This window comes from Corvus brachyrhynchos, unplaced genomic scaffold (assembly GCF_000691975.1).
Source record: "Corvus brachyrhynchos isolate BGI_N302 unplaced genomic scaffold, ASM69197v1 scaffold262, whole genome shotgun sequence".
In the NCBI taxonomy this organism is placed as follows: domain Eukaryota; kingdom Metazoa; phylum Chordata; class Aves; order Passeriformes; family Corvidae; genus Corvus; species Corvus brachyrhynchos.
The window spans coordinates 2766180-2780109 of record NW_008236626.1 but is presented as its reverse complement, the minus strand read 5'-3'; the positions used below and the strand labels follow the sequence as shown (position 1 = coordinate 2780109).

The 13930-nt window shown below is 38.8% G+C and overlaps 1 protein-coding gene across 1 annotated transcript in view; it reads right to left on the bottom strand.

The window, feature by feature from the left end:
* SPDL1 (spindle apparatus coiled-coil protein 1) overlaps positions 1-13924 on the bottom strand; it is a 20468-nt gene extending 6544 nt beyond the window's left edge. Inside the window, exons 1-11 of the mRNA XM_008644214.2 lie at positions 13702-13924; positions 12526-12573; positions 10624-10805; positions 8405-8581; positions 7905-8099; positions 7449-7598; positions 6727-6825; positions 5776-5886; positions 3164-3304; positions 1554-1663; positions 796-983 (exon numbers count right to left, since the gene is read on the bottom strand). Of these exons, the coding sequence (XP_008642436.1) occupies positions 796-983; positions 1554-1663; positions 3164-3304; positions 5776-5886; positions 6727-6825; positions 7449-7598; positions 7905-8099; positions 8405-8581; positions 10624-10782 (1330 nt within the window). The 5' untranslated portion in view covers positions 10783-10805; positions 12526-12573; positions 13702-13924. The remainder of the gene's footprint in view (positions 1-795; positions 984-1553; positions 1664-3163; positions 3305-5775; positions 5887-6726; positions 6826-7448; positions 7599-7904; positions 8100-8404; positions 8582-10623; positions 10806-12525; positions 12574-13701) is intronic.
* Between the last annotated feature and the right edge of the window lie 6 nt (positions 13925-13930).

Here is a 13930-nt window from a genome sequence, read left to right as displayed (position 1 = left end):
CCATTCACAGAATCCCAGAATGGTTTGGGCTGGAAGGGACCTTAAAGCATATCTTGTTCCAAGCCCCCTGCCATGGGCAGGGACACCTTCCACTAGCCCAGGTTGCTCCAAGCCCTGCCCTGCCTGGCCTTGGACACTTCCAGGGATGGAGCAGCCACAGCTTCTCTGGGCACCCTGTGCCAGGGCCTGCCCACCCTCCCAGGGAAGTTTCATCCTAATAACTCATCTAAACGTGCTCTCTCTCTCAGTTTAAATAGAAATCTTCCTCCACAGCCTACAGCTCCCTTGCTTTGCACATACTAGCTATCAGCTGTTTGTTGAGTGGGCCTCTGTCGTCAAAACTTAACCCATATTAACTTGAGCTACTAAACAGATTTCCTCTAAATGCTTTGCACCTCATTACAAAGCTCCTATCAGCTGCCTACACCCAGAGAGCTGAGGCTTCTCAGGACCACAAAGACGCCACTGCTTTTATGGGAAACACCTGAGATTTGTTCCCACCCACTTGAGTATGGGTATCTATCTATGGTCTCTACAGCCTCTCATTTTTAGTGGTAAAACTGCCTTCTTTAGTCTTTTCAAGCCAGTGTTCACATATTCAAGTGAGGTCTGGAGCAAGGTAGAGCTTTTCTACTTCAGCTCAGCAGGTTTTGGAGTAGGTTATTGCAGAAAGGCAGCTATTTAAGCATTAAGCTCTGGAATTAAACCAATGTCTTCCTGTTTAATGTCAGTCCATTTCTAAAGGCTGAGAAAATCAGAACTTTTTATTTTCCCAGGTAGAAAAGAAGTATTTACCTTCAGGTTCATATTTCATTTTTAGCTCATCCAGCATAACCCGCAAGTTCATGTTCTCACTCTGACAAGCTTGCAAATGCCTCTCATTTGTGAAGAGCTTCCTTTCAAATTCCAGGACCCTTTGACTCTCATACAGAGCTTTCATTCTCTGCAGGGATAGTTCATTTTTCAGTGTTTCAGTTTCCTTGCTGGGGTGGGAGGAAAATTATAAAATCAGTCAGACTTGGATTATTTTGGGTTTTTTTCTTTTAGTAAACCAATAGGTGTAAAGACAAATAAGCACTCAACTTCACCTCAACTTCGTATTTATAAATTAGTAGGAAAAATCAAGCTTTTTTGTACTATAAAACATTTCAAGTGTTATTGTCTCACTCTTTTTAAAACAGAAATGAACATATACAGGCTAAAGATTAAGAATCTTCACACAGTTTCCTTAGAGATTAACTTTTAATTGATTCAAGGTCTCAACTGCCCTGTATCTAGGAGTATTAACAAGATTTCTGGCAGAAAGCAATAATCATAAACAATATTTCTGCTGCTATCTTTTAAAACTTAAATGAAACTACAAAAAAACCCCTCTCAGTCCTATAATGAAGTCAGGTTGGTTCCACAGCATTAGAAAACCCATCAAGAACAAAACACTTCTGCACATGCAGTCAGTGCATACAAACAGTAACAAAAAAGGGAGGATAAAAACAAGTACCTAGAAAATAAACCTGCTACAACCAACTTCTAGGCCTCAGGCTCTAAGTACTTACTTTGAGTTGTCAAGTTTAATTTGCAGTAAATCTGCATAGTAACCATTTTCAGAATCGCTTCCTTTTGCGCCATTTGCAGGTCTGGACTCTTCCATATTCTCATATAAACTCTGATAAAGAAAGAGTCAGGTTGTCAAGCAGTGACCTTTCAGAAGCACATTAGCTTAGTTCTTAGGAGACATTTTTCATGCATTTTGATGGAGAAGCCTCATCACAGAGGGATTTAAACACAAAAGATAAAGCTCAGCTGTGCCGAGAACTTTCTCATTTGCTACAAATGTCAAATAGTACTGACAACTCTCTCTCATTCACTGAAAAAATGAAAAAGTAAGTTAGCTCCAGAAGGTTTGCAAGCAGCACTGCAGAACAGCTTTCTTGCTTTTTACTTGAAAACACAGAGTATTTAGTTAACCCATAGGGAATTTTTTTCAGCATTTAATTCTAGGCTTCAGCAGCTGGACCCCAGAGGAATACAAGCCATGCTAACCAACAGCCAAAATCTCAAAATCAATTCCATATTTCAGATGAGGAAGTTGGTTTGTAGTAAAGATGTTATAAATGCAGCAACATGTGACACTGGGGTTTTTGTTTGGTGATTTTTTTCTGAACAAGCAGTGCTCAGATTTAATCCTGTCTCAGAGACCTCCCTCAGTAGTCACTGACTACAGATACTTTTGATGGTTATTGGAATCAACCATTCAATTTCCCAACACTACTTATTTACAGCCTAGAAACAGAAATAAGTACAGACCAAGCTTAAACATGACAAAACTGGTAAAACAATCAGGCTTCCTCAATTATTGCTAAAATGGGTTAAGTGTGGTTCATACCACTTGGGTTAAATACAGAATACAGGAAGCTACCCTGGAAAGCATAATCCTACTGCACAAGCTAAAACACTTCAGTTTACACTCCAAAGCTGTGATAAGAAAGGGTCAAACGACTCCAGAAACACACAAGAATCAAGCTACAGTTTTTCACTCTGGAAACACACAAACATCAGTAGCATTACACTGGTGTATATAGGAATCCTCATGTATTTCTCACTTTTCAAAATATTGACAAGATGTTTTCAAGTTGCATAAGAGGACTGAAAAAACTGCTTTACAAGGATGATTAAACAATTCAGTTTTGCTAGAGAAGAGCATGCTTCAGCTGCAAAGACACATCAAGAAAATAAGTATTGAGGAAATTCAATAGAGCTGAGACACTAAAAAAGGCTGAAGTCTAAGTACACACAGTTAAAGTGCCAAATGGCTACACCTTCCAAGAGAAAAATTGGATGTCCCAGCTCTGCGAGCTTTGACCAAGTAACTGAACTTAAATGCTGTAAGTAACTATAGAAGATATGAAGGTGCTTCACACAAGAACCCACAAAAATTGCTTCTTCAACACAGGTGTTAGGTGGTGTATAATTTTCTGCTTCTCTGCGCTTGAGGAGTCTAATGTTCTCCAGCTGTAAAATACAACTTAGCTCAAATAAAGATATGAGTCAGCTTTTGGATCCCTTCTCAAACCAGAGTGTGGACTTCAGATACTGGTTTTCATAATTCTTGTTCTCATGTGTTAGCTTCCAACTACAAATTTCTACTTAATTAAAAACCACATACCTTAAATTTTTCTAGCTGCCTCACTTTAGTAAGAAGATCTTCTATTTCACCATTCTTTTGCTCTAACATCGACTGTAAGCGTTCCAGCTGATCAAATTCTGCCTGGGAGCCTTTCAGCTGTAGCAGTGTAGCCATTTGCAGCTGGAAAAAAGGAAAAAAACTACTTACAACAAATACTGGGATTAGTGACTAAAAATCCCAGCCTTCTACACAAAACTGTTTAGGTACTCAAGCCTTTTAATTCTAAACCTGAATACAGAAGTGCACTGGATGCTTGAACTCAGTCCTCACCACATAATCTTAGCAATTATCACCATAGACAGCACAAGGCATGAGGACAGCTGAGACCTCATTGAACAGTTCGGTCCTGAGGTGTCACACCCATATCTCTGTATTGGCTAAGGAACACAGAAACACACAGCCAAGGTCACACACAGCATTCCACATTCACACCATCAACACCAAGTCAGCCAGAATCCAGTCACAGTCCAGGCTTATTTGTCTGAGCTAAAATGCATCTTGACAAGTCACTTAGGAGAACCCACAAGTTTAACCCCCCATTTTTTTTTCAGTTCTGATTTTCAGGTATAACACCACCATGTTTGCTTTCTACAATATTAACCCAAGAATTTCAGCTTTTTCTGCTTCTCCAATGGAATATATCCTTTCAAGCAAAAGAACACCCTCTGTCATTACAAAGGAGAAGCTGTAAAAATCTTACATTTAGAGCAATATTTGTGTTGGTGTTAACATAATATTGAAGTACAAGGGTCTTAATACATTCAGTTGCAGGTGATACATTAGACATTTAAACAACAGGAAATACAATAAATGAAAGACTTCACAAATCTGAGGTATTTTTATCAGTCTGGTCAGTATGGATAAGGTAACAATGGGACACTGGGAGAAATCACAGGAAAATGATCATGTGACAAAATTAAATTACAGACAGAGAGAAAGCGAGAAGAGCATCTACGTGTGGAATCTCCTAGGTCAGGTAAAGGGGATTGATGATTCTGTGCACAAGTTAGAGCTAATGAAAGATTCAATTATCTCCTCATAGCTTCTACAGGATATAAGGGAGGCAAAATCGTAAACTCCACCTCACTGGCTGACTAAATCTATCCTTACAGTTGCCAAGCACAGACACTCAACCTTTTCCCTTAAAAGCCCTCCTGCTGTCAGAATTGCAAATTGCAGCTGATCTACATAACAGAGAACAGGAACTTAAACTGAGAAGGATGTTCTGGATTGGGAAAACTACACTAGAGGTGATAAAGCTCTCCCAGGAGTGGTATGTACATTCTGTTCAGGAGCCAGATCCTCAGGATTTACCAGCAAATACTACACAGAGAGATTCTTCAACTAAAGCTGCAACAGCAGTTACCTCTCCTGTGGGAAGCAGCTTCGAACTGAGAGATCAGCTGAGCACAGGCTGAGCTTTAAGTGGCAGCATCCCAGTGCAGCACAACACGGAGAGGATGCTAACAGGGATTCTAACAGCAGCTTAAGCAAAACAGCTGTCCTAACAAACTACCTATCTCCATTACTGACATTTGAAAAAGTTTTATGAATATAAACAAGTACAAAAATTCCAAATAAAAGCATTAACTACTAGTACAGGGATACCAATTTGCCTCCATTTTTTGGCACTTTTAGTATTGGGTGTGTTTCTTATACCATTCAATCAGTATGACTGACTTACCCCATATTACAAGGGGAAAATTTGCAAAGGAACTGATCCTACCCAATGACTTCCCTCACTCAAATCTTTGCTGTATCAGTAGGGTTTTTTTCTTCTCCTTTAAGACTGTTGTTTGAACTATTTTCAACCTACTCCACAAAATCTAGGTAACACAAACCTTCAGTGCAACTCATGATCATCACCCTTGATGTTTAAGCACTCTCCTCAAACTGCATGACCAAGTAGTTGATCAAAATTAAAGGATCCGCTTTAGTGTTGGAAAAATCATGAGACCAACATGAAAACAGTTGCCAGCTCTGCAGCATCCCCTTTACATTATCTTATAAATCAGCTTCTGCTAACTAGTCCTCAACAATATTAACCAACAGGCTCCCATCCTATAGCAGAGGAGTTCAAGTTAAAGAGTTATGATGAAAGTTATGACTTAGAGCAAAAACAGTGCAAAGCAAGAAAAAAAAAATATGGACAAAGAAAGCAACACAAAAGTGGAAAAAACCCAAAAACCTAGAGTGTGATGAGGGTAAAAGCCTGTCCTTTTCTTTATGCTCATCCCTGACAACCACAGTTAATGCACAAATACTTGATTCATGAAGTACAAGAATTAGACAAGGAAAAACAATTATCAAGACAAACTGAATGCTAGTTTGACTGACAAGAGTTGTGTTTTACTTTTATCCATTAAACAACTACAGCCAAAGTAAGCAAACATGGTGCCTTCACTGTAATGTGGACACTTGTACCATAGGAGTCAAACAGCACATCATCATCTCACTTGTTTTTTCTCCCATTTCCCTCCCCACAGACTACTGCATCATATTTTAAAGATAACAAATCCCCTGGCCTGAGCATTAGCACAGTGCCTTATCAGACCCAAGGACACCCTGGAGTATTACAGGAATCACCATACCTTCATTCTTTGCAATTGTTCTCTACTGAATGCATGCTGTTTTTGTAGGGACTGATATTTTACTTTCACACTGATCAGCTGTCGTTCCATTTCTGCCCTACGGTCCTCCACCTACAGAACATTGTGAACAATTACTACTGTGAAATTACAACACTTGCTGTCACTTGGAGGATGAGTTTGGTAAGGACATGCTGCTTGGCAATTGGTGTTCAGTCTGCAAATAGTGCTTTTCCAGCAACAGTACTTGAAAATGCAGGCTACTGTCATTCCCCCGTGATTGAACTGAGTAGACAGTGCTACTGAAGCCCAATCAGTGAAATGCAACAGATTTTTCTTTTGATATCAAAATAAAGTAACATTTCATGCTTCAGTGTTGCTGTACAATAGTTTTGCCCACTGGCAACAGAACAAACAGTTTAAAAAAATATGAATTGTTTCCCAACTTCACCCATCCCCTGGATGCTGTCATGAAACATAATGCTCCCTATGCATTTAACAGCAGCTGAATTCTTACTGAAAAGCTAATTCCAAAACCCTCCCAAAAGCTCAAACATCCAGATATCTTCAGGAATTTTTTAAGACAGTTTTTATCAGCATCTGTTAATATTTCACATAGTGTCTTCTATATTAAAGAAGGATTTATCAGCTGAACAAAACTACTTAGAGTCAAGAGCTATAGACAGAACCATCATGAACCCTCGGTCACAACTTTTGACTTGATAGTCAGAAAACTTAAAGTAATTCCGTTAAGTTTACTAACTCCTTCAGAGAGAGCATGAAATGGTTTTCCACATGTCAGATCAACACTGAAGTCATATTTGAGGACTAGAGATACATGCTGGCCAGATCAGGTACAGATACTCTCATATTTTCAATACAACATAAGAAAGAAAACTGAAAATACTTCTTCTGGCCTGTGGACATTCTCAGGCATCCGTGGCATAGTTGTACCTCAGCAAAGAGAGAATTGCCTTTGCTTGTAGGGTCCAAAGATTGTTGCACTGCGTGATCCAGCTGAACCCGAAGCTCCTGATTAGCCTCCTGAGCTTTCTAGATTAAAGCAAAGAGGATATTGGTCATTTAAGCATCTGATGTACTGCATACATGATAATCAGATAGCTTTAACTCTTTCTAATTTCCTACACTTTAGCAGCGATTATATTGTTCAGAACTATTTAACTGTACAGACAGTTCTAGTAACTAAGAGACAAATTCATTTAATTTCACTAAAACACTTAATATTCCACTTGTTCTTCAGGACAAGAGCACAAGTAAAAGACTTTAGGAGTAAGCTTTGATGTTTGTCAACCAGATTTACGGTATTCAGATCGCTCTCCTTGCACTAGTCACAAATGCTCTACTCCCCAGTACAAGATTCTCCAAGGTATTCAGTAGAAACTGGAAATAAAAATGAGAATTCCTCCAGTGATCTTTGAGAAGGTCCCTAAGAGGCAGAACAGTGCCATGCAAAGGCTCTCCTTTCACCACTCACACAAAACAGTGCCAATAGAGAGCTTTTACTACCAGGCAACACCAAACATGACCAACCATTGTCCTTCTCTTTTCCCTCCCTCTCACAACTCCTCAAAACTCCTACTTCACCAAAAACCTGGCAACACAACTTGTGCAGTTTGGGGATTATCTACCACTGTCAAATAAAATTAGGAGAATACCTCTAACGCATTACAGTAAAAAGTAACTTCTTTTTCCCTCTCTTCTTTTTCCCCCTGCAGCCGCTCCAGCTGGTTACGTAAGTTACTGTTCACAAGCTCTAACTGTTCTTTACTGCACTGCAGCTCATTCAGCTTTTCTTCATCATTGGCCTAAACAAACAAAAAACAAGTATGAAATCAAAAGTTATTTAAAACAATTGGAAGACAAGCAGGCCCAAGTAAACCAAACACATTTACTAGAAGTAGTTAGTTTTAATACAATGTGTTATCTTGAAGAGGAAATGGTATTAAAGTTTAGCTATTAAGGCTGCTGTATTTTGCTGTGCACATTGTCCGAACAAAAGTCAATCCTAACATGGCACTACAGACAACACACCTAAAAATGAAATGAGCAAAACAGCAGAATTTCATTTTCAACTAGGCTACACTGCAAATGATTCAGTGCTACTCACACACCTTCTCACTCTGGAGTTCAGTGAGCTCTATCTGAAGGTTGAGCATTTCTGAAGACATGGTCTCATGTACACGCTCAGACATCATGTGCAGTTCTTCTGATTTGGCAGCAATTATTTCTTTCTGATGGTCCACTTTGTGTCTCAGTTGTTTCTCTGAGAGTCGGGTTTCATCAAGTTCTGCTTTCAGGTTCTCCAACTTAAAAACAGTTGACAACTAAGTAGTATCATTTCATGGTAAATTCTTGAAAAGCACAATACTTCTGCTGATCCAATTACAGAAAATGTCTTGGAAACACAAAAGTAACTTTTAAAAACAAGCATTGAAATTTAACATAATTCATACGTAACTACACAGATGTTTTTTAAAAACCAGCCAAACAAGCTACTACACATTGTAACTACTTATTATTTATTTTGGTACTTAGGAGTGCAATTATGAGTTCTACATATAGTATCTAAAAGGGTATTAATAACCTTTCAGCTATATATTAGTCACCAAACCTTGTTTTTAAGGTCACTGATTTCTTGTCCATAGGCTCTGTCAAGCTGTTCTTTCTGTTTATCCAGTTGCACATTTTGCTGTTGCTTAAGGGAATCACACTCAAAATTCAAGCTTTCCAACATTCGATTCTTGAGTTCAATTTCTCTCTGAAGAGTGTACTTCTCTTGCTCAAATTTCTGGAAGAAATAACACACTAATAAATCTAGATGTAATTGTACATTGTTCCCTAAGCATGTATGAAAAAGCACAGAACCAAGATGCTTCTAGCTCATTTAGTCTTTTGTTGGGAGTGCCAATTAGAGAGTTGTAATACCCATGAGTTTTTTTAAAAAAAAGAATAACTGCTCTAAAATGTTATGATTTATAAATGTTATGATTATAATTTGATTATGCAATAGTCTTTTCTTCATGGAAACTCTGTATTTCTTTACACTCAACATGAAGGGTGTGGGCATCTTTTCTGCAAGTGTCACAAATTTAGCCAGAGTTTATATGCCCTTTCTACCACTACAGAACCCAATTACATTAAAAATTACTACAGTCCATCAAGCAGAACAGCTGAGTTCAATAGTTTTTTTAAGACCGCTAAATTGGCTGTTATAATAAATCCCACCAACCCTTCCAGACTGAAGAATCATTTTTTTAAACAGCTTCCATCTATGCTTGATGGCATGCTTCCTAATTACCAAGGGCAGGTTCATTTTACTCTTCCATTCAGCCAGCAGCAATTAAGGAAAAGAAAATGTCTTGAAAGGAAAAAGTAATAGGGAAACCAAATTAATCTAAATGCGCAGATTTTTTTTCCTTTTCAAAATAACGTAAGTCTTGAGACACAAACCAGAATTAAATAAAAAACTAAAAGCTGTCAGGTATCAAAGTGACCTCTGTGGCCTAGACACAGCCTATCAAGGACAGGCTTAGCTCTCAAATACCCAGGGCAGGAGCTTTAACACCAAGATGAAGACTGCGCACAGGACATGTTTGGGAGTGCCCTGCTTGGCCAGAGCCAAGAACAACAAAATCCTGGCAACAGCTTGCCTGCACACTCGTACAGAAGAGCACACAGAGCTTTCTGAAAGGCTTTTGTGCCTGCTGGTAGAACTCACACTTTTGTTCACAGTAACTGCTTTGGCTCTCAGACTGCAAAGAGGAGAGCCAGAGAGATTCAAAAGCTCTAAAGAATCTGTTGGGTAAGCACAGCTCCCACGAGATGTTATTCTACTGTATGAAGGCACACAATTCCTCCCCTCCACCCCTGGAATCCAAGTTACCAGACAGGCTCAGAAGTTGGCTCCAGCCTCTCACACAGGATCACAGTCTGAGGGAGCAGCTTGACAGCTCAAGTAACTGCCCTCTCTGCTGCTCAGCAGGAAAGGATGATCCTGCCCTGGCTTCCTTATCACTTGTGCCTTCAGCTGCCTCTCACACAAAGCTTACTAACAGTGAACTGATCAGAATAAAAAATTCTGTCCATTAAGAATAGCAGGGTGCTGCAACCCTCCAGCTGCTACAGAACCAATGTTTTAGCACTATCCCAGGAGAAGGGATGGATGCACAACCAGAAACAGACTAAATGAAGATAAATAATTTATCTGAAACATGGGCTGCCTGAATACAAACATGAAAATGAAAGCCTCTATGAAAAGTGGAAGAGATTTTCCCAACTGAAATTTTCTCAAATCTTCTCTAAGAAGAAAACTGGTTGACTAAATAATACCTCTGTAATTCAGCACTATACTACTCCTTTGTCTGAGCTATGAAGAAATATGCTAATAAGTTCAGAACCCCTGGGTATTAGGAAAATTTGAAAACTTCACTAGAGAAGAAATCAATTTTACAGACTTGCTTCTAGCATTCTTCTCACAGCTTTTAAGTGATATAAAGCTGACTGGGAGAGCATACACAAACAAATTGAATACTAAATGCTAAAGTAAATTTGCTTCAGAGCATGTGTTTTGCCTCTGTTTAGCATTTTACATTAAAAGCAATTAGTCCTGCACGATACTGAACACCTGATGCATAATTAGCTATGAAACCCTGTCCCAGTTAGACACACTTGTGCTCAAGCCAAGAAAAAAGCCCTCTCTACAACTACTTAGAGGTTTATTAAAATTAATCTAGGTGCTAGAAGGCATTTAAAACACCTGTGCCTTTCAGAAAATAACTGAAATAAAACAAAGTTCTAGTTTTGAACTTTGAGAAGAAAAGGCATCATCACCTCAGTTTTCTCAGTCAATTCACGGCGTACTTGATCCAGCTGATTTTGAACCTCACTTTGGGACTCCAGTAAATGCAAACCATATTGCGCTGCCTTTCTTCGCTCATTCTCTGCTTCCTTCAGTTGCTGTTTAAGACTTAAAATGGTCTCTGTCTCCATTTTTCTTCCTTTTTTATTCAACACTGCAAACACAAAATTATTGAAAAAATATATTGCAGTAAATTACAGTAGTTATGTGAAAGAAGTTACTGGATTTCCTATCTTAACCAGGATAGAGTGATCTATTTTTGCATTAATACAAGACACAAAAAAAGCTCACAAACAGACCTGTGAACAGTAAAATAACAGCTGTTTCTTCATAAACTTAGTTACTGCCTTATTCTTAGTTATGTCTAACATGCAGCAAAAGCACTCCTGTGTGCCCAGCCTGGTTTCTTTGTACTCCACAACCAGAGTTAATCTAGGACAGAGCTCTCCTGCCAAGTACAAGAGACAACAATTAAATAACCTTAGGAAAACACTGCTATGCACATGGCTGACACTATCTTCTTTCTATTATAAACCAAGCCCCACCAAGTACAGCATTTCTTGTGTACACAAATAACACTTAAGACTGGCGTAGGCAGCTGCATTAGCAGGACAGTGTACTCCTAATAACATTATGTGGGATAGAGAAACAGATAAACAGTAGTTGAAGTGAAGAGTCAAAAATAGAAGCTCTGTAAAAATATATGGAGTTTAACACAGAGCTTTGGATTTATTAAAGTGGTTAATGGAGTCTTTCAAAATTCAGTTGCTGCAGGCCACCTATTTGTAAATAATCATCCCCTTGTCACATTTCAAAATATTCATCCTTTTGTAACAGGTGAATTTTGCAAAAAAGGTTAGTCAAAGTAAATCCAACAAACCAAATATTAAAAAAAAATTTAAAAAAATCAGCTCAAATTAACACCATAAGCTTGCATGACTGCTCGTTCCCAAATCTACTGTATCAGACCACTGCAAAAAAATCCTATTAAGATACAAAATGCTAAGCAACTCAGGCTTCTGAACAACATATGCCAAGAGTTTTCTCAGAAAGTAGGAAACAACAGTAAGCCACAAACACACCAAAAAAATACTGTTGATTTTTTAAAGTCAGGGTTCATAACTTTTATATAATTTCAGAATTAAAGTAATTCTGTATTGAAGACCTAACTCTTGCTTTTTGTTCTCACAGAAGCAATTCATTTGTTGCCATTTCTTACTGGCACATACATCATTCTTATGAATGTTGTAATACCCACCTTTCACATTTTTTTTACTATCTCTTATCCAACATTAATGACTACTAGTGGAGTTACCCAGCTTCTGCTAATAGAAAAGGATTTAATTAACATGCAAAAGTACATCGTGCCAATACTGTGCCAATTCCTTTCCAAGGCACAAGACAGAAATTATCACATTCTGGTTTTTGCATTTTCTCCTCACTTGTTGCTATCCAGCTTCAACACATCCAAAGAGACTTTATCCAGCCAGGCCTTGAAACTTCAGTTTTCACCTCTAACCACTGCAATGCCTGAAATACTAGCTTTGCATCTATACTAAAATAAGCCAGTGAAACACAGGAATTCTGCACACCAGTAACTAAGAATCATCAATATTATACTAGTGCAAGGACAGAGACACCATGTACAATTTAATAATTAAGTGTTTACTGCAAGGTGTAGCAATATAAGCACATAGGCAACAACTTCTGGCACGCACTTCCATTAGTAAAGAGGATGAATGAATCATTGCTCACCTACATAAACAGAATTTTAAAGACAGCTTTATTTTCTGATCAGACAACAATATAGAGGCAACATAGCCATTTGCCAGCTCCTAGTTTATTAAATTAAATGAATACCATGTTTAACTCACCTTCAGAAGCCCATTGAAGTATTTCTTGACCTTATTCTTGCACTCCACCTTTAAAAGAAAAAAAAGCAACACTCGTCTAGTCTGGATGAGTCTAAGCTGCCATCACAGCACAGTCCTTCAGAGCAGTCCCTTTTCAGAACAGGCTTAACCCTGCTGGCTGTGTCATGAACATGCAGATCACAAGCTAAACCCCCACATAAATGCAAATCTTATTCAAATCTCAGTAAGGCTACTGTCAGACAGCTTAGAAACAGTCAGATCAGGCAATGCTGCCAAAGGATGGATACTCTGCAACTGGCCTCCGGAGCAGGTAAACAGGCTACAGCCAGGGTCATCTTCTTCTGGTAATTTTTAAGGGGGTTTTTTTGGGATTTTGTCCAACTCTCCCCTACTTCTTCCATCTCTTTTGCATTTCTCTTCCAGTTTCACATATAAGAACTTTGAGCTCTTAATAAATGATTTACTAGACAATATGAAAAAAGATCTCATGGGGTTTTTCTTAATTTTATAGTTGAAGTATGGAGGAAAGGAGAAATAATTTTCAAAAATTTTCTTATTCCCACATTCCTCCCGACTGTTAGGGAAAACAGCAATTATGCCTTTTGGAGCACAGCCAACTTCAATTTTTCATTGTCAACTCTGGATGAATCAAACAAGTCCAGGTAGTTTTGTTTATGAAGCTGTACGCTGAAATAATTGCAAGCAATTTAATATTATACATGGGGCTAAATAAATTGCTCTGAAAACAATGTTTTAAGATCAATTGAATAGGCAGCAAGGTGAGTAGGCAGGAGGGGGAAATAACAGAAATCAGTCTTTATTGATTCTATTGAATCACAAGAGTTACTCACTTTTAGCTAAATACCTTCAAACATTTTTTGACAGATTCTATACTGAGAGCTGCAGACATTTACTATTCAACTACTCAAGTAATCCTTAATAAAAGTAATGGGGTAGGAGATAAAAGGCACTCTCCTGGCAGGCAAACTTTCTTCTCCCACTCTAACACAGTTCTGGTTAAACTTCCATTCCCCAGGGCCACATGTAACAGCTGTCTGTGTTCTGATCCTGTCAGAAGCACCTGTGCAGTTTTCTGATCAGGAACACAATTACCAGGGTAGTTTCTCTCCCTTAGCCCAGGTATTCCCCCCGACAATTCCAGCCAGTTACTTACACGAGTCCGTATCTTCGCCTACCACGTTGCACTCTCAGACTGAAAAATTTTCGGAGCTGATCACTTTCCACAAACAGGGTTGGTCAGTACTACAGAGAACATACAAATATCACACTATAGCTTCATCGTTCAGCCACCACAGAACCCGAGCAGGATCTGCCATGCCACCGCTGTCCCCTCCTTCCGGGCCCGACCCGCTGCAGACCGGGCCGGTGACCGGGCCTAAGACCC